Raw genomic sequence first — 23,470 nt, forward strand, 5'->3', positions numbered from 1 at the left:
TTTTTAGGTCGGATTGATAACTAAACGTACAGAACGTCTCTCTTTGTTTGGGTTATCTTGGAAGCATATTCTTAATGTGAATTTTCCGTGCATTTTGATGCTTCCAGGTTTGGTAATAATGAAAATTTATGTGGGAATGGTACTACCTGTAGATCAGGTCGAAAGAATACGAATGGGGCATTTCTCTCTGCCATAATCATTCCAACAGTTGCCATCATTGCATTATTTGTTACCTTAATTGTTCTGCTGCGCCGAACACGCAAGGAAAAAGGTAATACTGTAAGAAGGAAATCATGGTTTATTTTTTTGTGCATTATGTACGTTTGTATTTGCTGCCTTTTAATACTCTTTTCATATGTATGCAGCTAAGAGAGAGGCTACTAGTCCCAAAGATGAAACAGTATTACTTGAGAACTGAGAATTCTCATACGGAGAACTGAAGCATATTACAAATAATTTTAGCCAAGAGATTGGCAAAGGTGGGTTTGGAGCTGTCTTCCTTGGTTACTTGGAGAATGGAAACCCAGTTGCTGTGAAACTTCGGTCAGAGTCATCTTCACAAGGGAATAAAGAGTTCTGGCTGAGGTAAATGGAAATCAATTTAAATAAGATTTCCATTCAAGCTCCCCCTATGAAATATAATGATAAAATGCAGTCATTTTTCCCTGTATCCACCCTTTTTTTTTCTTGTGTAACAGTCTGTTTAAGATTTGTTCTGCCTTTTCTCCCTTATGAGCAACATTTCTCTGAATTATGTTGCAGGCTCAACATTTGACAAGGATACATCATAAGAACTTGGTATCCTTGATCGGCTATTGCAAGGACAAAAATCATTTGGCCCTTGTCTATGAGTACATGCCTGAAGGGAACTTGCAGGATCATCTGAGAGGTTGTTTGTCATAGCTAGTTTAATGTAGGAAAAATTCCTCACATGCCACTGGTTAAACCCTAAATCCCTCATATGCCACTGTGATTGTGGAGGGTTCCACATGTCATAGACACATCGATGGCATATGAGGGATTGCAAGTTTTTTTTTGGGTGGCAAATAAGGAACGAAATTGCCCTTAGATATAGGTGCTTATATAAGATAATCCTGGTTTTAGGTTCCAAAATTAGAAATTAGCTCTGCGCTATATTTTGACATTCAAATTGCTGAGGAATGCTACATTTCTCAAAGAAGCAATTCATTTTAGAGTGAATTTATTTTAGAGTGAATGATGTGCATGCGTTTTAACAACATTTATTTTAAGTCTATACTGATCGTGTTCGATTTCTTCTTCTTTTGTTTTACTCGGTGTTCGATTTCTGTTGATATGCTTAGACACTTCTCTAGTAAATCACTCACTTGGGAGCAACGTCTTCAAATTGCCCTTGATGCTGCTCAAGGTATGAGTATGAATGAACCATCTAGTTTCTGAGATTATCTTATACTATTACATAAAAAAAAGAAACATATTTATTTCGTCGCAGGTCTGGAGTACCTGCATGTTGCGTGTAAACCAGCATTGATTCACAGAGATGTAAAGAGTAGGAACATCCTCTTGACCACAGACCTTGGGGCTAAGATTGCTGATTTTGGTCTCACCGAGGCTTTCAGCGACTTAAAGACACATATCACCACTGAACCAGCTGGTACAATGGGCTACATGGATCCTGAGTACGTCTTGTATAACTTATCTCTTGTATAGTAATCCGCTTCCAGCTTCAGGAAAAATGTCCTTTTTCATCAGCATTACCTGAGTAGCATTGTCTTATGGGAATGAAACACATATATAATATGTCGTCCAAGTAGTAACTAATAAGTGCAAACCATCTATCTCGTGCAACTTTAAAAACTATGAATCAAGGTCACCAGATGCTAATCCAATAAATAGAGTTATTTTGCACTTAAGCTCCCCCACCCACCGGCCACAATTGTGTTGTCCCGATAAATGACAGCGTGAGCATCCACATTGGCGAGTGGGTGCACCAGAACCTGGACCAAGGCAGCATCGAGAGCATCATAGATTCAAGCATGGGAGGCGACTACGACGTCAACTCAGTATGGAAAGTGGCCGACCTGGCACTGCATTGCAAGGAAGAAATCTCCAGGGAGCGGCCTACGATGACGGACGTGGTGGCGCAGATCAAGGAGAGCGTGGAGCTCGAAGCCCGCCGCGACATGAAGCGGAACTCGGCGGTGGTGGCTAGTGATGATCTGAGCTATGCCGGCGAGGGAACTCGGCGTTGGGGAGATATCAGAGGCCTCTCCTGGACCGGCTATGAGATAGGCTTGATCGTTCACTGACACTGAAGTGCTAGGGTTGCTCAGGTTAAGAGCCCTCTGCAGTTACACAATGGAGCTTGTGCCATTTCTCTCTGCAAGCTTTTGGAAAAGCAGAGTTGTTTGCTCAGTGGCGCAAAGCCGTAAATTATCATGAACTCTCCTTTTCTTCTTGTTATTAATTGAAAGTTTAAAGTTCTTGTTTTTGTTTTTTTTAAAAAGAAGCCCTAGCACGACCAGCATATTAAAGTTAAAAAAAACACGAGAAAAACATCATTACATTTGTTATCAAAAGTACTTTAAGCATACGCTAGTTTTATGTCTATCTGTGTAAAATATTTGCATAGAAGACAAATAGTCGATGTCAAACAGTAAAGTCAACGTTGTCAATTATTGTGAAGGAGAGGCCAGTGCTACGTGTTCTTGACAGGAACGGAGTAGCTTTGAGCTGCGAAGCTAACGGAATCTTTTTAACTTGTCGCCATGTACTATCCCCTTCTCCGTTCTTGGATCCGCCATAATTTTGGATCATAAATCAATTACGTAATAATATTTAACGTTAATGTATTAGACACACTCAAAACATCAGCTGACGAGCTGGATTACTGGAGGGCTGGAGGCCCCGGCGTGCCGCGTATCCGTTGCTCGGCAGGTGTTCGAGGGAATGCCGCAGCCAGCGCCCACCGCCGCTCGCGCTGGCTTTCACCGGCGCCGCAGAAGGCGTCCGATGAAATGCTTCCCGGTGAGCCCTGGGAGGTGTCGGTGAGCTGGGCTCCGGAGGCGATGCGCGCCGACGTTCATGGGCCTGACGCCGCGTCGGCGCGCGCGTGGGGTGTTCGGCGTGCCACGGCCGCTGGGCCAGCGTGTGCCCGGCGGCGGCGGCGACTCGTGGAGTGCGCGCCGACATGCGCACTGAGGACCGACTGAAAAAGAAAAAGGTGCCTCGTTTGGTTGCCGCTGGGCGCCTGACGGCCGGCTTCACCTGACCGTTGGCGTGACGCCGTCGGGGAGAAGGCGTCGCGCGTGCCGACCTCAGGGTCTCCGAAGGCGCTAACCATCTTTGTCCTGGTCAGAGGGGAAGTTGCCGCGCATTGCGCAAAGGTATGCTCCGCAGTAGGTACAGGTAGGCTCCGCGCGTAGAAGGTTCAGTGCTTATTAAGCTATTACTATGGGAATAAACGAAGCACTTGTTGGTTACTCTAAATCAAGTCAGCGGCAGACATACTTTTTTCCCCTTGATTTTATCTGTGTATGCCACCTCAAAGATTCGTTATGATCAACTTAATACTATATTGTAGGTCAACAGGAGGATGGAGGATAATGATTTAAGCGGCACACCAAAGCTATGTCACCATTAGCTATCTCCTGGACCAAATTTTCTGAGTTCGAATGGAATTGGGCTTGCTTTTCTCAGGTCAGTATTCATCAATACTTATTCTGAAATCTGAATTGCCTGGCGCAAGCCTTTGGGGTCCGCAATGTGAGCTGCATCAACTTAATTTAGCTGCATAGTGTGTTATTGAAAGACACTCGATTTTGATTATTGCAGATAAAGGAGTCAGTACAATTATAAGAGTTAAAAACCCTTTGATCTAAAGAATCAATTATAGGAGTTGCAAGGGTGCTTTACTTGTCTCCTCTCTATTCGCGGGAGCATGATTAATGCCTGACCTAGTTCCCTGATTGTTTTTTTCTCCGACACGCAGAAGAGCTGCATATCATTATATTAAGAAGAAAAAAGGGGAAGAGCCCTTACAAACACACACACACACCACTCACGACAAACACACCTGGTTGAAGTTCCCTGATTGTTGACTTTCTTGCCCTGCGATAGCAGGATAGCACAAGCTCATAAAATATGCATGTGTAAATATTTGCAAATGTGCTGGTCTGATGGATATGCTTTGTCCATATGCATATATAGTCTTTGTCTCTCTCAAGTAGTAGGTCTCTCTTTATGTCCAGTGATCATAAGGGTGAATAGGAAGCATGAAGCTATGTGTTGCAGTTCTCCTATTCTGCATCTTGAAGCATACCAGTGGCCAGCCTGATAGCCGAGGTGTGTATTCCCGAATTGTGCAACTCTGATTTCATTTAGTTTACAATGGAAAGGTATGCTTACATTGTTCATATGAATGTTCGATGCAAAGCCTTCTCGTGTAAAAGATGAAAATCCAACAATTTGACAAAAGCTTATTCAAAGATCCATGTGTCTGAGCAATCCCTTTTGGATGATAATTAGTTTTTGAATCTTGATGATGGTGTGCTTGGCAGAGTAACTTTTACTTAATATTTTGTTTTTACAGGTTTCATAAGCATTGATTGTGGCATCCGGGAGAACTCTTCGTACCAAGATCTCGCTTCAAGCATAGTATATGTCTCAGACCATGATTTTATCAGCTCAGGACAAAACCGCAACATCTCTTCAAACTACATCAAACCATCGCTAGCATGGCGCAATTATAATGTCCGCTTCTTTCCAGATGGCACGAGGAATTGCTACACCTTGAGATCCTTGGTTGCAGGAAACAAGTACTTTGTTCGTGCAACCTTCTACTATGGAAACTACGATGGCCTGAACAAGCTTCCTGTATTTGATCTGTACCTGGGGACAAATTATTGGCATGAAGTTCAGTTCAGTGGTCCAACTTCAGTTAATTGGATGGACATCATAGTTGCAGCTCCTGCTGATTACCTGCAAGTTTGTTTGGTGAACAAAGGGATGGGAACTCCATTTATATCTGGGCTGGATTTGAGGCCATTGAAGAGTACTCTTTATCCAGAGTCAAATTCTAGTCAATCTCTTGTGCTGATCAATTCTAATCGGTTTAACATGGGGCCCACAGACAATTCCATAGTCCGGTGAGTTTGAATTTAGTTCTGAATGTATGAAATTTCAACTGGCCAAGTCAGTCTAATCACCCTGTTGATTGATAAAAGTAGAAACTGTGATGATGCAAATATTTCGTACACCACGATATCTTGTGGACTTGTTGAAAATAAATAGGAAAAGGAAAAGAAACCACTTTTATGAATGACTATAGCCTCTCATTTTAACCATCTTATGTATGGATTGTCTCAGAAGAGCTGTTCTTTTTGAAAAATAACGGTTATCTTTTGCTCCATCTTTAATACATTTTTATTTAACAAACATATTTCTTTGGTCCAAACAGGTACCCGTTGGATCCCCACGATCGCCTCTGGTCCACATATGACACAATCCCAAGCTGGAAAGAGACATCCGCAACATCTGTTGTTCAGAATTACCTAACTGATGCCTACGATGTGCCATCAGCTGTCATGCAAAATGCCGCAACACCTGTCAATGGCTCAAGAATTGATTTCTCATGGGATCCATCTGATCCCTCAGTCAATATCAGCTCCAGATACTTCTTTGTTTTCTACTTTGCTGAGTTGCAGAGTGTAGCAAGCAATACACTGCGACAGTTTGATATCATTGTCAATAACAGCACATGGAACACAAAACCTTACACTCCACCTTTCCTCTTTGCCGATTCCATTTCTGGCATTGTTCAGGGGCAGGAAACGTATAACATCTCACTTGTTGCTACAAAAAATGCAACGCTCCCACCTATTCTCAATGCCATGGAGATGTATTTGATGAAACCAATAACTGAGACTGCAACCAATCCTGGAGATGGTATGGATTATCAATGTGATATTAATACAGTTTTTAACTTTTTTATAATTACTTGCTGTATCAACTTTAGGTTTTCTTACAATTTTCGTAATATGAGTAGTAGTAAAACTAACTGTGCTACATTTGTGTTATATCAAATTTTAGTTGTACTGGTATTGTAGTATCTTAAATGCTTGCTTGTTCATATAACTATTTTTCTTTTTCTTTTTTGCATACAAATTTTAGGTGCATTCGTAGTATCTTAAATGCTTGCTTGTTCATATAACTATTTTTCTTGTTTTTTGCATACCAGCTAGAGCCATGATGGCAATACAAGAAACTTTTGGTGTGAGCAAAAACTGGATGGGTGACCCATGTGCTCCAAAAGCTTTTGCATGGGAAGGATTGAACTGTACCTATCCTCGAGCTGGTCTCTCAAGAATAACAGCATTGTAAGTTTCAGTCATATTTGAAATAAAGAAAGAAGAGACTGAATTGTTATAGGTTGATTATTTAGACTCTCCAAAGAAACATCAGGACATCTCAAAAGGGGAACTGACTATTCCAAATTCCTTATTTATTTATTTGCAGAAACTTGTCTTCGAATGGGTTGGCTGGCTCCATTACTACTTATTTTGGAGATCTAAAAGCACTCCAGTACCTGTACGATTTCCAGAATGTCTTACTGTAGACAAAAAAAATGTGCTGCAACATTTTTCTTTCAATACTACTAGCAAATTAAACTTTCTTGCACATAAATTCCTAAGATAATTGGCATGTTTGCGGCTGAATCACTGAACAGACTGTTTTAAACTTCATATGGCATACCACAGTAAATTTAGCAAAATTTTCTTGTGTCCCCATGTAGCCTGGGTGCTTGAACAATTATCCTCTTTTTTGTATTTCTCCACCGAGCACTAAAATGGTGTTTTGACAGAAAACTAGTCATGTATATGTTTTAGGACAGAAGCAGAGCCTGTATGCAGTGACTAGTGTAGTGTTTCTTTTTCTTCTTGCGTGAGCTAATAAATAGTACTACTGAATCATCTTATTTCTCCTTAACTTAGAAGTTATTTCTTACAAGAACTGTTACCTATCCCAGGGATTTGTCACACAACAACTTATATGGCTCCATTCCAGATGTTCTTGGGCAGCTCCCATTACTAGTTTTTCTGTAAGTATTACTAAATATCTGCTCAAGTTTTGAAATCTTCATAGAACAAACTTTTTATATGCCATGATTTTTCTTTATAGGGATCTCTCCAGCAATGATCTTAGTGGACCAATTCCTTACAGTCTTCTTAAAAAATCGCAAAATGGGACTCTATCAATAAGGTTTGTTTTTTTATTTTTATATTACCAAACTATAGAGCAAACGAGTTTGAAATCAAGTTATTTATTCAACGTGTTTGGAGAATGTGATTATATTTTAAAACTATTGACATAGTACATCCTATTTTATTTTCTCTTGTTCCTCAGTTTCTGTAACAGTCCATTTATTAAGAAAGCAAAAAGTAACTCATTACCAGGTAGTAATTGTTATACAGTAAAAATTAGGACAGTATCATAACTTTGATAGTAAACAAAAATCTGCTTGTGTTTGGATTTTTTATCCGCACTAGAGGGCATTCAAGAATTTCAATTCTCATTTCACTCTCTCCCAAGTCCCAATGCATTTTTATGGGATTGTTTAATGTAATTCTTTCTGGGTAAAAGAGAACAGTGACTCTTTCTGCTTCCTTTGCCTATTTATTTTTTAGATCCAATTGATAACTGAATGTATAGAACATCTCTCTTTATTTGGGTTCTGCTGGAAGCATACTCTTAATGTGAAATTGCAAATCGTTTCATACACGTTGATGCTACCAGGCTCGGTAATAATGCAAACTTATGTGGGAATGGTACCACCTGTGGATCAGGTCGAAAGAAAATTAATGGGGCAATTCTTACTGCCATAATCATTCCAACAGTTGCCGTTATTGCCTTATTTGTTATCTCAATTTTTCTGCTGTGCCGAATACTCAAGGAAAAAGGTAATACAGTCAGGTGGAAGTCATGGTTTACTTTTTTGTACATTACACACTGTTGTAATTGTTTTCTTACTAATACTCTTTCCATGTGTTTGCAGCTAAGAGAAGGGCTAGTAGTCCCAAAGATGAAACAGCATTACTTGAAAACCGTGAATTCTCTTACAGAGAACTAAAGCATATTACGAATAATTTTAGACAAGAGATCGGCAAAGGTGGGTTTGGAGCTGTCTTCCTTGGTTACTTGGAGAATGGAAACCCAGTTGCTGTGAAAGTGCGCTCAGAGTCATCTTCACAAGGGGGTAAAGAGTTTCTGGCTGAGGTAAAAGGAAATCGATTTGAAGAAGTAACAGTGAAGAAACATCATGCCTTTTTTTCTGAACTAGTTCTCTGAATTATGCTGCAGGCTCAGCATTTGACAAGGATACATCATAAGAACTTGGTGTCCTTGATTGGCTATTGCAAGGACAAAAATCATTTGGCCCTTGTCTACGAGTACATGCCTGAAGGGAACCTGCAGGATCATCTGAGAGGTTGTTCATCATATCTATTCAAATATAGATGCTTATATAAGATAATCCTCGTTTTAGTTGTCCAAAATTAGAAATCAGAAAGGTTCTATATCTTGGCATTCAAATTACAGAGGGATACTACATTTTCTCAAAGAAGCTTTCGTATATCCTAAAGCAGTTGCGCTTACTCGCTGCATGGAAGCACACTTGTTTTAGAGTCTATGAAGTGCATGCATTTCTCCAACATTTATTTTAAATGTATACTGATTGTGTTCAATTTCTGTTGATGTGCGTAGACACTTCTACTAGTAAATCACTCACTTGGGAGCAACGTCTTCAAATCGCCCTTGATGCTGCTCAAGGTATGAATGAACCGTTCAATTTCTGAGATTACCTTTATACCTGTACACTTACAAAAATGTACGTATTTACTTTATCACAGGTCTGGAGTACCTGCACGTTGGATGTAAGCCAGCATTGATCCACAGAGATGTGAAGAGTAGGAACATCCTCTTGACCACAGACCTTGGTGCTAAAATTGCTGATTTTGGTCTGACCAAGGCTTTCAGTGACTCAAAAACACATATCACTACTCAACCAGCTGGTACAATGGGCTACTTAGATCCTGAGTACGTCTAGTGCTTTTCTCTCCTATATATTAATCCACTTCCAGCTTCAATTAAATGTTCTTTTTCATCAGCATTACCTAGAGTAGCATTGTGTATGAATCACATCTTTAACATGTCGACCAAATGCAAGTAGTCACTTTTTTTTTAGGTCAAATGCAAGTAGTAACTAAACTCTTACCTTGCTCAGGTATTACCGAAGTTACCACATCAGCGAGAAGAGTGACGTCTACAGCTTTGGTGTTGTTCTCCTGGAGCTCATCACCGGCCATTCCCCCGTCGTGCCAATAAACGACAGCGTGAGCATCCACATTGGCGAGTGGGTGCACCAAAACCTGGATCAAGGCAGCATCGAGAGCATCATAGACTCATCGATGGGAGGCGATTACGACATCAACTCCATCTGGAAAGTTGCCGACCTGGCACTGCATTGCAAGCAAGAAGTGTTCAGGGAGCGGCCTACGATGACAGACGTTGTGGTGCGGATCAAGGAGATCATGGAGCTCGAGGCCCGCCGTGATCGAGAGATGAACCCAGCGTTGGCTGGGGGTGATCAGAGCTATGCCGGCGAGACAAGTGTGTCTGAGGTAGAAGGAAGCGTTGGGATATCAGAGGCTTCGCCTGGTCCGGCTATGAGATAGAGGCTTGATCTTTCACTGAAGTGCTAGGGTTGCTCAGGTTAAGAAGCCCTCTTCAGTTACACATTGGAGCTTGGCACATGTCTGTTTGGAAACTTGCGATCAGTTCTTGTTTGAAGTAGAGTTGAAGTTAGCATAAGATGGTACTCTGGCTGTAACCTGAAAATGGCACTCGATGTTTTGCCATGTTTCTTTGCTGGTTTCGATCGCGTGGCCATAACTTTTCCATCTATGTGGTGGTGGTGGTGATGTTATGATAGTTTTGTCCGGATTTGAAGATGCTGATGCAAAGTGTTATCCAGAAAGAACAGATGTTGATGCATGATTAAAAACCACTTCGAAGGCATGCACGTCAACATTACCCAATTAATTAGAGGTGATCATCCTGGAATTTGCGTGTTATGGTACACAAGCAATCGAGCATGCATGATGTCAAACCCTTGAGTAAGCTGCTAACCCACACATTCCTTGCACGTAACTGTGAGCATTTCATAACTGAAGGAATACGCTGTACTAGTACATCTGCATCTGATACGGAGCACGTACCATGCAAGTGATACGTGATGAATCAGTGCTCTTGGAATTATTTTAATTTTACCTTTTATTTTAGTGCCCACAAGCTTTTCATACGGATCATATGATTTTTTTTTGTTTTGACTTTTTATACGGAAATGTAGAGATAGGCACTAGCATCACAGCTATACCAAAGATGACATGTTTGGTCCTTTTACTGAAGAAACTACATGCTCCAAAAAAAAACAACACGTTTAGTACATGCATGGCATGCTTGCCGCGTGTGTACAAGCAAAAGTGTGTGGGAGAAACGTCTCAGCTCGATCCACCAACCATAGCTGGCGTCAGGCTCACTGGAATTGTGTGGTCAAGGGAACACGTCGGCACGCACCGCCCAACCATAGATGACTATGATTTTCCATCTTGTATGACCAGGTGCTTCACGAAGATTAAAAGGATAATCTCGTATGATTTTTTTTTGAAAGGTCTTATTGAACTATTGGAGTACTATGTAAATCCTCGAACAACAAAGCAATTACTTAATATTTTAAGTATTTGGAAGGAGGACAAAACACATACGAAAATAAGAGTAAGAATAGCTTATTTAAATCCAATTCCATCGTGTCATGATGTTAGTTAACCAATCTCAATCAGTCTCCATAACCATTCCAACCCGACAAGTGTGAAGTTTGGGGTGCTTTTTTAGTCGTTGATGGGTGCATAAATACTGCTCTTGTGAGCCACAATCATAATGATAAGTTGATTCGGCTTGTACTTTTCTAAATTCTAAGAATGAAAGGAAGGAAGGACGTTAGGTAGCTTGTTGTCTCCATGGCGTCACAATTCATGTTCACGTACTACTTGCTAGTGCTTCATGTATATAATACATTATTAAAGACTAAAAGAGTCTAATAACCTTTTGAAGCTTTTTGTCTCCTTAAAATAACTTTTCTCTGGTTCTTTTTCTGTATTATTACAGCATGAGAAATGCAACGACTTAAGTTCTATTCTAATGAAGAGAGTTAAGTTTGATATGAATAAACAATAAAAAGTTACACATATTTAGATTAGAACTGGCTCTGACTTTGATAAGTGTGTCTTCCTAAAATTAGCATATGTAAGTGCTCATAGGGTTCGTAGGGATGAGAGTGTGTGCGTGTATATGAGCGTCTGCGTCTGTATTGTGTGATTCGAAAAAAAAATAGCATATGTAAAGCTCATTTTGTTGTCAATGACTTTGTAAAGAGAAGATAATCAGAATAATAGGGGGAGACACAATTAAGTTGATTTTCCCGGATGAATTCAGGGATCCTTAGCGCTAGGCATTCTTTCCGTTGCCTTTGGTTAACTCGTGGCAGCCTCCATTTTCACAACTCGTGGGTGGCATCATCTCTCTAATCAACCGTCTATTCCCTCTGTGTCAAATATTCGTTACTGCTGACTTTTTTTCATCCATTAAAGATTCATCTTTTCTATACCGTAAATAGATAAACATATCATGGATGCTTAAAGTACTTTTAATGATAAATCTAATATTACTCATTTTAATTTATATTTAACTAAAGTAAATAAATATTGTCGGTCAAAGTTTGAGGAAAAAAAGCCAATCATAACAAATATATCTGAACGGCGGTATGATTTACTTACTCGTAAAACCTAAAAATATGGTAATTAATGAATAATTTGTAAGTTTATGAATGCAAAGTCAAACCGAAAGCGACCCAGAAGAAGACATCAATAAAAATGAAAGAGCCAGTGGAATTTTATTCCGGGAAGAGTCGTATGAGGCAGTGCAAACAAAGATTACCCCAACAATGCAAGAAACCAGGCAGCTAAACCGCTCATTCCCGTCTTCATGGCTTTCCACACATCTGTCAGCTGACATCCTTTTGATTCTTTCCACACCACAAGTCACTTTCCTTTTTGCTGTCTTTTAACCTTTTCTCTGTCTTTACAGCATTCAACTTAGAGAAGCAAAAGGTGAGTTAGTGATCATCTAGAGGTTAGAGACAAAGTGCCCTTGGAATGCTTTTAGGTCTTAACAATGTCAGAGGATATATTCATTCAGCTTAATCAGATTATGTGTTCATAATTTTATATTCCATCCCAGCATGATGTATCTTTGAGATGAAGGCACTGGTAGATTTATCAAACATTTGCACGGGGACTCTGAATGATTGGTGAATATTGTACGAATTCGATGCTTGAAATCATGCTTATGGAGTTTAGTAGCATGTTAGTAGCACTGATCGATCTCGACAAAAGCTTAGCAACACTTTTTTAGGGAAGATCAGACTAGGCCTTCTTTTTTCCTAGCTTTTGGAGACTGTCTAGATGCTTTATCTGACGACGTTTTCCCAATAAAAATTGTACGCTTTACCTGATAATGGCATTATTGATGCAGACATTGTCGACAGCATTTGCCTGATCAACCAGGCAGCTATCTTGTCCCCCGTGTAAATTATTGCAAATGTGTGATCACACAAGTTCAGATTAGGGAAACAATTCTCTTGGCCACTGGCATTAAATATGCATAAATCTGGATGTGAAAGCCAGGAGACTAATTTAATAGTGGAAGCTGGCTTTGGTCAGTAGTATGTGGAACCATCATGGTGATGATATTTCCTTATATTCATTGTTGTATGAGATAACTTGTTATGTTTATTTTTAATTCCCTCTTTTGTTTGTTGCATTTGATGCTTGATGTTTCATCTGATGGACTCACATCTTAGTGCAGTACTTGTTACATTTTCATTTTTCTCCTTTGTTTGTTGCATTTGATGCACCATCATACCTCAGCACATTTGTTTTCATGGTGAGCTGATATCCCATCTGCAGTTGTTGAGATGTGAACATTAACCAAGTGTCTGATTCCCCACTCCGGAAGAATCCTTTTAATTAATTCTAACAAAAGACATAAAACAAAGAAAACAAATCCTACTGTGCTGAAATTTATTCTCACCGCCAAAAAAAAGGGGGGAAAAACTGCACGTATTTTATACCTCCAGCTAGTGCAAAACAAAAATTGTTATTTGTAAAGATTTATACTTTAAAGTTGAGCAAAATTTATGTGAAATTCGCGTGTCTCCGACTCCGAGAGTCCATCACGTTTCGGCAAAAGAGCAAATAGCACTAGTAGAAATTAACCGCTGCTATCCCGAAGTCCAAGTCGCTCTCCTCTTCCTCCCCCTTGCAGAAATGCTGCCAGGATCGAACCACCGCCGCTGACAAATCGCACAAACCAAACCACCTGCGATTCGTCGAATCCTTCCCCTCCACTTCCTCCGGCTGGGAAGCCTCCGGCGACCCGCGTCTAGGCTCTAGGTCCAAGAACCCACCACGGCACCACCAGTCCTCACGGCCCCGTACAAGAACGCACCACCCCTCTCCCTCTCCGTTGCGGCGGCCGTACCAGTCGGTGGCCTGGGCAGGTGCGGTGCGGTGGCCACGTTGTGACCTTCGTCTTCGTCTCCACACTGAGAGAGGAGAGAGGGGAGGGATAGAGACCTGGCGTCGCGGAGCAAGGCGAGGAGGACGTCTCACCTCTACTCACCTAGTCACTCTCTGCGGCGTCCGTTCCTCGAGCTCTCTCCGCCACCAACCAGCAGACGCAGCGGTACGACCCGGCTCCTCCTCGTCGGCGATTCTTGGGCGGTCGGCTGTTGGGCGCCGGTCACGTGTTGTTCTTCTTCTTGTTTTTTTATATTGTTGTGTGATTTATTTGGAGCAATTATCTGGCGATGTTATGTGGCCTTATAGGTTGCAGTATCCGATTGAGAGCCCTTTCTTACTTTTCTGTAGGATTGGTCTCGATTTCGTGGGAGGGGTTTAGAGGTAAAGATTTGGATAGAGTTTCTTTAACCACTCTTTTTAGCGGGATGGATTTAGTCGATGGGTTTTGACAATCGGTTCCGATCAGTTTCTTCAGGGTAATATGATGAATCTTCCGCGCTAAATCCTTCTCAACTTTCCCCAAAACATCGGTTCGATTTCTTCTGGTTTTTACAGTTCGCTAGATGGTTTGGGAATTTTCTTGAAAGACGATACTGTGCTTCATATCTGCATAGTATTAACTGATTGTGCTAACATTTCTCTAGAGAGGTCAACTAGTTGGAACAGTATCTTTAATTTAGCTGACCTGGAAAGGTTGCTACCATGCTATTCCATCAAATCTGTTGTTGTTTAGCTTCCAGTACCATTAGTTTTCCTGGCATGGATTTTATGCAAAACTGTGGCAGCACGGATGTAATTTTGATGTAAACATATTAATATTGTTTCCATATGCAAAGTTTGCCACTTTATTTCTTATGGGAAATCCATATGATGTGTTAAATGGCAGAGTTCAGAGGATAATTGACATGCTGCTTGATGCTGTGCAGGCTGCCATGAGAACTCGGTAGCTCCAAACATCTACCTAGGAAGTTCAGCATGGGTTCTGGGAATTTGTTGATGAAGAAGGTGGTAAAGCCCAGCTCCTTTGATCTGGACATAAAATTCGATCAGAGATGGATGGAGGATGTTACTTGCCCTATCTGTCTTGATATCCCTCACAATGCAGTCTTACTGAGGTGCACCTCATATGAGAAGGGTTGTAGACCATTCGTATGTGACACAGATCAGACACGTTCAAACTGTCTTGAGAGGTTCAAAGTTGCTCATGGGATACCAGTCAGTGTGAAAGTCTCATCTCTTGCTGTGGCTCCCCTTGATAGCATTCATATCATTTCGTCTAATGCAAATAACCGCCCAGCCTGCCCATTGTGCAGAGGTGATGTGATTGGGTGGTTTGTTATTGATGAGGCTCGCTTGCATCTTAACCAGAAGAAAAGATGCTGTGAAGAGAGTTCCTGCTCATATGCTGGTAACTTCCATGAACTTCAGAAGCACACCCAACAAAAACATCCAAATTCACGCCCTTCAGAGGTTGATCCTGCTCGCCGGGTTGATTGGGAGAATTTGCAGCAGTCTTCTGATATAATAGATGTTTTGAGCACAATACATGCACAGGTTCCTAATGGTGTAGTCTTGGGAGATTATGTCATCGAGTATGGGGATGATGAAGCTGGAGATGAGTATGAAGTTTACCACAGGGTTAGAAGGAACTGGTGGGCATCCTGTATTTTTTGCAAGGCTTTCCGCAGATCTTCAGGAGGCCGAAGAAGGGCAAGAACAAGGGAAAGGAGAGAGAGTGGAACGAGGAGCAGCAATAGATCTAGTCAAGAAAGCCTTACCCTTGAAGTGCCATCTAGATCTGTTGACATAAGAGAAATCAGATTTGATGAAATTGATGATGAATATATAGTTACTGGGGCCATGCCTAGGGTTGCGGGGTCAAGGAGAATGGCTGGTCATTACAGGTCTGTGTACTTACTTTGCTATTTCCTGCTTTCTGTAGTTAGAGATTATATGGTTAAAATGGTGTACACATGCAGACACAAAACTACAAAACCATCATTAGAAATGTATTTCTGTTTTATGTTCTCCGTTTTGCACCCTTCTTTCTTCAGCATAAAACTATGTCCAATTTATGATTGTTATACGGCTACATATTTTTCTATATGCATCTTTTGCAGTTCAGAGAGACTGCACGGCTTATATTTCAGTCTTTTGATTCCTTTCATCCTCTCATGATTACTGGGACCATTTGGTTTTAAAATTTATATCGCTACTATTACATGTTGCTCCTGATTGATCGCATTATACAGAATGAGATGTGAATTATGAGCAAACTGGACAGCTGATGAACTTGACTCAATCAACAGCACAGCTTGTTTTCAGCACTTGATCAAATATTAAGCATGCCCCTGAAAATCAGTATAAGTAACACAAACACCTCTGTAGAACATTTCTTAGAACAACAACACTACAGCTATAACAAACTGTACCTTCTTTTCATTTGTTTGTTTAGCACTGTCTCTGATATACATTATATCATTGTTCAATGTAGGGATCCCAGGTTCAGACACCGACGTTCACACATGTAGGATCAACCAGCAAAAAAGGAAAAGCTGTGCTGATGTCGGATGTGGCAACAACCAGAATCGTTCTACCTCTGTTCATTTATTTTTCTTTTGCTTAAAAGAAGAAGAAAAGAAATTTACCCCTGTAGGAGGTGCTCTGGCAGCCCAAATTTCCTGTACAGAAAATACAGCAGTAAGCCTTTTTCTTACTGTTGATTTGCAGCGTGTCTCGTGATTCGTCACCGTTGTAGGTTCTTGAATGTAAATATTTAGCTCCCTACCTTATAGTAGCAATGTTGAAGATCAGCTTGTCTTGCAGATCCTTGTATCTCAAAATGCATTCTCTGGAATGCATCCAGCTTTAACGGCAAAAATGCCCCTAAGATTTACCATGCCGATTTTCTCGCCCTTTAACCATTGCTGAGAATTTGAAGACGGTGAAATCTAGTTTCGAATCGCATTCGTATGGATGTGCTCTTTGCTTGTGATGTGGAAGAGCTTCCGTGTTGGAATGGAAAGGCGCTGAAAGGAACTGCTGGTGTGGTGTATGCCTGTGCCGAGCCCTTAAAGCAGATTCCGTACCCAACTGCATGATCTGTGCTTGGGCTTATCGAGAGCTTTCGTGCTCGATTGCCGTTGCCTTTGCTCTGATTGCTTCCGTGGTGTGCCTGCTTGGTTCTGGTTCACCTCAACCATTAAACAAGTGGCTCTGCTTGAAGATGCCTCGCTTGCCGGGATAGTCTTTGTTACGCATCAGTGTCCCTTCTGATAAGATGACGCATTGAGACGTTTTTAAATGAAAAACTGTATGTTTCGACCGGAACTGAGACAAGTAAAGTAATGCTAAAATCGCAGGACATGCTAACACTGATTACTCGTTCAACTATGATCAGATGATAAAATCACAGGAACAGAAATTCGTGAGAGAAATAATTACATGGTTGCTTGATCAACTTGGTGTTTGGTTCACTCGTGCCAATCCAGCTCAGAGAAAGAGACCATTGCGAATTGACATTAAGCACCATCAAGACATAAACGCGGTACTAACATCCGCCAAATGTACGAATAAGATGGAATTATTGGGTTTCATCCTTTGATAAGCAAGACAGAAAAGAAAATGTTGCGAGTATCACTATCACCTGAGGTAAGCACAAAGTAATGCAAAAAAAGGAAAAATTAAATACAACAGTGTTACAGCTTCTCCAGGAAAGAGCAATTGTCGCATCGCTTCTCACCAACGGCGGTGTCGCATGTGCGACATCAAAACGCAAAGAAGGAGCGCCGCATGGCTCCACCTAAACAACGCCAGTCCTCCCTTAGGAAACAGGATAAGAACAACTGAGATTAGCTTATGTATGACAGCTATTGCAACGTAGACCATACAAACAACAGCAGCAGCAGAGGTAACTTATTCCTACTTCTAGACAAGGCAACTCCCAGACTTAGATCGAATAATCAGGTTTGATCTGCTTCAGGTGCTACTCCACAGCTGCCCTCATAAGAGTAACCAGTTCGCCAACCCTACTTCTGCAGCTCCACTGTTGAAAAAAAAATGTTTCAGCCTCAGTCACACGAATATGTAGCTTTCTCCAGTGATGTCGCTCCAAGGAAGCTGGGAGCTTTTCATCTTGAAACTAATGAGCTTATCAGAGAAAGCTCATGTATTTCAGTTAGCGTCCACTCTTCTCCAGTTTGTCCTCCAAGAACTATGGCCTTTGTTCCTCCGACGACACAAGTGCTGTGGCCCCAGGCGAACCGTGGAGGCCGCCCTGGAACATTCAGAATCCTCCAGGTTGGCTTCTCTTCAGCTGGATCCAGGAGGTGAAGCTGAGAAGCTGAGTGAAGACCTGCCACAGACCCACCAAATATCAAAACTCTTCCTCCAGGAAGGCTCACCGCAACATGATCAAGGCGAGGAGGTGGGCCAACTCCAGCAGGATTACCAGCTCCTGGCATCCCACTGCCAGTGATGCACCGCCAGGATGGGTTGTCATCACTTAAATCTAGAGTGAACACATCACTAGACCTGAGCCGTAGAGGGCCACTTTTAGCAAGACCACCGAACATCAATATTTTCTTGCCGTCATAAACAGAGAGAGAATGCCCAAGTCTAGAAGGTGGAGTCCAAGATGCAGGTATTTCCCTCCAAACAGGTTTTTCCATTGTAACATCTAGGAGGTAGGTATCACTGAGAAGAACACCAGAGTCAGCACAACCACCAGAAACAACCAGCTTTGTACCATCCACTGTGCAAGAGCTATGCCACGACCGTGGCACTGGTGGTGCAATGCCGGGAATCTCACGCCAAGTTGGATGCTGTGCATCCAGATCCAAAATGAAGACATCATTCAGTAGCCCCTGCCCCCCACAGCCACCGAACAGAATCAGCCGTGATCCATTTAGGCATGATAAGGTATGGCCCCAGCGACCAGGAGGAGCTGAGCTCACATTGATGTGCCTCCATTCTGGCTTGCTGGCACTCAAATCCAGAACAAAAGTATCATTCATCGGCTGCATGTTAACACCCTCTCCACCAAAAAGGACAACACGGTTGCCTACAGCACAAGCACTGAAATTGCAGCGAGATGGCTCTACTGTGCCACCGATTGTCAATTTCCTCCAGGCAACAGATTCCAGGGTGGTCAACTCTCGCGCTAGTCGTCCCCATGCCAAATTTCTTGATCCTGCCACAATCTCAAGGGCTCGAGTAGCCTCACCACCCCATGCATTCTGACAAACCATCCTCCAAAGGTCATCATTCTTCGTCATGTGATACAGTCGCTTACAAACAGAGTTTACAGCTGCTATATCCCTGGGTGACAGTTTTGACAGGATCTTCTGGCACAGTACCTCATCACTCAGTAGGAAGAGACTAGAATGTTCCCAGAAATTACCCTTGCCCACTGAGGTCGGTGGGGGAGTGTTATCTGGTGCAATCCATGTAGATCTCGCAAGTTCCTTTGTTACAGAGCCAGGCGAGGGCCCCAAATCCACATTGGAATCATTGAAAAACTGAATGCCCATATAGTGTGTTATCATGTCATCATCTCCGTATATGGGTGTTATTTGCAGCTTTGCCATGTAAGGGGAACCATCTTTTCTAAAATTCAACAGATCACCCTGGAACTCAGTCCCTTCCTCTAAACATCTCCGAATCCCAGAAACGACTGCAGTATCAACAAGGGGATGTCTCCTCTGAGCAAATGGTCCTCTGCATTGTAAAAACCGGCTGCCAGAAAAAAAATACCATAACAATAGTAAAGAAGACATTATTGAATATTGTACAGGTAAAATGACTAGCATAGCATGTTAAGTTTCGTGTTTGCTCTGATGCAGAAGGAAATAAATATAAAGAAAAATAGTATCATGTCAACTGAACTAGCAAATATGAAATTTACCCTCTTTTACTAGCATTTGAGAATAGCATTCTGGAAGCATCTCATATTTAATTTTATGAGCATAATGATGAGACAATATCAGCAGAGCAAGTTTTGTTATCCAAAGGTCCCAATGAGCTTTCATTATTTAACTACTGGTGATACTACTGAAGACTGTAGTGTGCCACAACAGTCTGAACCACTCTGAAGGCCACCAATTATAATTCAGTTACTTCTAGTCTTCTACCATTAATTCCAAACTTTGATTTGCATACAAAGAATTCCTAAACATACGCATGTACAGGGAATTTCTAAACACGCACCTTCTTCAAACCATTATCTAAAGCTTTTTCTTACTTTCCTATACAACTTTTCATGCCAATCCAAACGATCAAACCCAGGTCTATATATATCCCCATTAAGACTCCTTAAGGGATTTCTACATGGTCTCTGAAGGAAATTATAACTAGTACCACTGGTAACCAGCTGTAGTCACCTGGTTGGATGACTTTGTCTAACGTCGCAGGGCAGGATCCCAGTTCTGCTAAATGCCTCAGGAACTTGTCTAGTACTATATGACGCCAGGATCATACAACTTTATATTAATCATGAGTATGCTGTATGGTGCCCAACAATCTTTAGCATCATGCCAGCGGACATTTGCTAAGTCTTTCTAAAATATATTAAAGTTCTACTTGCAACAGTAGTCTGTGGTCCAAGAGGTAGAAATGAAATCTGTAGATAGATGATGAAACTCTGTTGCTGCAAGGCTGAACATGAAAAGAAACACATGCGAAACAGAACAGTTGGCAACAGGACTCAAGTAACTTCAACTATAATTAATTTTTGCTGCCTCGCTCTACAAGTCCTCAATTGATAGGTTAACAACAAATCGAGATGTTCTCTGCTCAACTGGCCACTACTAGTCGTTTAGTTGGTGCTCTATTATCCAACAAACCCCATCCATTCTAGTTAATTGTTGGCAAAATAGGCATTTCGGTCCCTGAACTTTGCACCAAGGGTCAACTTCGTCCCTCAACTTTCAGATTGGCCAATTTAGTCCCTCAACTTTTGTTTTAAGGTCAAACTTGGCCTTATGATGATATGTGGCTCCATATTAGCATGAAACTAAAATGAAAAGTCCTTTTTACCCTTGTCTCTTTTCTCTCTTCAATTTTCGCCTTTAGAATACAATAACATATAATCCAAAATAAATATAAGGATACATATGTTTGCCGAGGGAGTATGAATACATACATGGAGCATATATAGCGTATCACAAGTATGTGAACACATGTTGACTTTAGAGCATGCGTACACACATTGAGTTGTATATATAACAAAAGATTATGAGTAAATACTTGTACATATATTTTGCCTATCAAATTTGTATGAGCACATGAATGACTTTAAAGAGTAGAAGTAGATACACTTTTTAGAAACCATATTTTGTGTTAGTTTAAAAACATATTGTTGTGAGTATGTATTAAGGAGTATGAGTACATACATGTTTGACCTATACGAGCAAAGGGCAAAAGGGACTTTTTGCATTAGTCTTATGCTAACATAGAGCACCACATCAGCACAAGGATGAGTTTGACCCAAAAATGAAAGTTGGAGGACTAAATTGGCCAATATAAAAGTTGAGGGACGAACTTGATCCTCGGTGTAAAGTTCAAGGACCAAAGTGCCTATTTTGCCTTAATTGTTTCACCATATAAACTAAGAAAACATAATACTACCAAATAAATATCACTGCCAACATATGAAGCAAAAAAAAAGGAGTACCATATAGACTTAAATTGGAAATAGAATGAAAACAAACTCAGATTCCTTCTCAAAATGAACCCCAGGAAAAGCTTATAGCCAATAGCCTATCACTAGTTATATGTATCATTTTAACCTTGTTTTATCCTAAGAAATATTTTACAGACCAGGTTCAGGAAACATTTAAACCCACAACATAAGAAAAATAAAACCAGTTCTCTCAAGGGATAGCTTGCCGCATGTGAAAAATGGTCCAGGGCAAATTGATCGTTGTCCTTCTAAATAATAAGAAGAATAATACAGAGCCTAGACAAATTCCTCCAAATTGCTTACCCTAGGATAAAATTAAAAGCACAGAGAAATGAGTAATTATCATCTTAAATTACCTCTCCTAGCAAACAATTTGGTTGGATGAGCAGTTAAACTTGATTTGAAGAAACTAACAGTTCAAACCCACACTTTCTCTAAGGACTAAAACCAGCACGTCATATGCTAACAAAAGCATGTTTACCAATATCACAATGATGACTCTGGTCCCTCTAGTTATTCGTATAAATAGAACCCTTGGTTGATGTAGCTCATAAAGCTTAAATTAATAGTGGAAAAGGAAAGAAATACTAGCTGTTTCAATCCAACAAGCAAACCAGTTAAACAGCATCCTAATTTGATTCCAGCAAGTCACTACAAATCCAAATATTATCTATTGGGCTATGGAATACTGCAAGTCATTACAAAACAGCAACAATCACGCTAAATAACTTTCTGCGGTCGATTTTAACGATTCCTCTAGCGATGAACGAATCCCCCGCGCATCATCACAGAAGCAAACCGCTGTGGAATCAGAACCGGAGCATACAGGGGGGCAGGTGGTTTACCAGTTCCTCCCGAGCACCTCCTCGGCGCGGTACCCGGTGGCGTCCTCGAACCCGCGGTTGACGTAGATGATGGGGAAGTCGGGCTCGAGCGCGTCGGAGACCACCATCCCGCACGCCCCCAGCACGCCCTCGATGGCCAGCGCGAACCCCGGGGACGCGCCCCCCTCCCCGCCCCCGATCCGGACCTCCTCCTCTTCCTCCTCCTCATCATCCCCGCCGACGCCGCCGTCGGAGTCGCTGTCCCACTCCATCGCCGCGGCCCGCGGGAACCCTAGCCCATGCCGGCGCGCGCGGATAGGGTTGCGGTCGGAGCTGGGTGGGAAGGCAGCGGGGGCTCCGCGCGGGCGGATTTATACTGCGGCGGGCGCGGATTGGCGGGGCGCAATCGAGGAGGGAGGCAAGGAGGAGTGCTGGAGGAGGAAGCGAGGAGGCAGCAGCGACGAACGAGTGGACGACGGGGTGAGGGGTTGGGGAAGACGGAGGGCAGGGTGGAGGCGATCTGCGCCGTCGGATCCGCGGGTCACGGCGGGCGGACGGCTGTGGAGAGGGAAGGGTGAAAGTTAAAAATGTTTTCACTGATGGTAGGAAGACTCGAAGACAACACGAGTCATCAGTAAATCTGTAGAAGTACTCCGTTACCGTGCAAGTTGCTAGGATATAAGATCGTGTTGTGATTTAAATCCTTACAACATAGATTGAATTTGAGCAAAGCCCTTAAAAATATATGGATATCCTAATTGAAACAAGAATATTTTAGGGTTGCGCTAGGCACGACATTTTCTCTTTGCTAACAATAACCGGTTGTGCAAGTTTTGAAGAAAAAAAGTTGCGTCGTATGTGTATCGCGCTCTACCTAAAAAAGAAAGAGTTTTACTCCTCCTCAATCAACTGAGATATAGCTTATCCATCAGTCATTCAAATTTGTACTAGAAACTGAATGGGGGAAGAGAGATTGGGGTTAGAGTTTGGGGCTTTTAGGTTTTGGGGTTACCTCAGTGCCCAACTGTAGAGGGAACTTCGGGGTGGCTCACCGGCCGACGGTGGAGGTGGGAGAGACGGCGGCGGAGCGGAGGCGGTGAGGGTGCCACCGGAGCATGGAGGCGGGGGACACCCGGTGGGCGGCGGAGGTGGTAGGGCCGCGGGAGCCGGACGAGACGCGTTGGCAGCGGGGGCGCGGGCGCTGAAGTTGAAGAAGATGGTGACGCCGATGAACCGAGAGGATGGAGCGAGGAGGTATGGGAGGTGGAGGTGCGGTGCCGCACCGCCATATG

At 42.1% G+C, this 23,470-nt stretch overlaps 3 protein-coding genes across 8 annotated transcripts; 2 read left to right on the forward strand and 1 right to left on the reverse strand.

The window, feature by feature from the left end:
• The first annotated feature begins 111 nt into the window (after window positions 1-111).
• Window positions 112-10,053, forward strand: LOC101764928 (probable LRR receptor-like serine/threonine-protein kinase At1g05700). Of its 3 annotated transcripts, XM_022828988.1 has the most exons (19): window positions 112-271; window positions 366-585; window positions 763-889; window positions 1,323-1,387; window positions 1,472-1,658; window positions 3,563-3,678; window positions 4,230-4,323; window positions 4,571-5,126; window positions 5,438-5,925; window positions 6,218-6,356; window positions 6,496-6,567; window positions 7,007-7,078; window positions 7,159-7,239; window positions 7,774-7,937; window positions 8,033-8,253; window positions 8,338-8,464; window positions 8,740-8,805; window positions 8,886-9,072; window positions 9,260-10,053. In XM_022828988.1, exons 7-19 carry the CDS (start codon window positions 4,254-4,256, stop codon window positions 9,708-9,710), a joined length of 2,694 nt encoding a protein of 897 aa, XP_022684723.1. In that variant the 5' UTR covers window positions 112-271; window positions 366-585; window positions 763-889; window positions 1,323-1,387; window positions 1,472-1,658; window positions 3,563-3,678; window positions 4,230-4,253; the 3' UTR covers window positions 9,711-10,053. The 3 variants fall into 3 exon arrangements, with proteins under 3 accessions (XP_022684723.1, XP_022684707.1, XP_012699632.1); XM_022828972.1 differs by having other exon boundaries at window positions 763-1,387; XM_012844178.2 differs by lacking the exons at window positions 112-271; window positions 366-585; window positions 763-889; window positions 1,323-1,387; window positions 1,472-1,658 and adding an exon at window positions 2,803-3,365.
• Window positions 10,054-13,367: 3,314 nt separating this feature from the next.
• On the forward strand, window positions 13,368-16,576 carry LOC101769376. Of its 4 annotated transcripts, none has more exons than XM_022822788.1 (3): window positions 13,368-13,897; window positions 14,600-15,577; window positions 16,168-16,576. In XM_022822788.1, the coding sequence occupies exons 2-3, from the start codon at window positions 14,649-14,651 to the stop codon at window positions 16,202-16,204; spliced, it is 966 nt and encodes a 321-aa protein (XP_022678523.1). In that variant the 5' UTR covers window positions 13,368-13,897; window positions 14,600-14,648; the 3' UTR covers window positions 16,205-16,576. The 4 variants fall into 4 exon arrangements, with proteins under 4 accessions (XP_022678523.1, XP_004951882.1, XP_004951879.1 ...); XM_004951825.4 differs by having other exon boundaries at window positions 13,368-13,892; XM_004951822.4 differs by having other exon boundaries at window positions 13,369-13,836.
• Window positions 16,577-17,212: 636 nt separating this feature from the next.
• LOC101770575 (putative adagio-like protein 2) lies at window positions 17,213-22,661 on the reverse strand. The gene is made up of 2 exons (XM_004951826.4): window positions 22,200-22,661; window positions 17,213-19,409 (listed from the first exon to the last, which is right to left on the reverse strand). Exons 1-2 carry the CDS (start codon window positions 22,448-22,450, stop codon window positions 17,804-17,806), a joined length of 1,857 nt encoding a protein of 618 aa, XP_004951883.1. The 5' UTR covers window positions 22,451-22,661; the 3' UTR covers window positions 17,213-17,803.
• Window positions 22,662-23,470: the final 809 nt, after the last annotated feature.

The sequence above is a fragment of the Setaria italica genome, chromosome I, assembly GCF_000263155.2.
Source record: "Setaria italica strain Yugu1 chromosome I, Setaria_italica_v2.0, whole genome shotgun sequence".
Taxonomy (NCBI): domain Eukaryota; kingdom Viridiplantae; phylum Streptophyta; class Magnoliopsida; order Poales; family Poaceae; genus Setaria; species Setaria italica.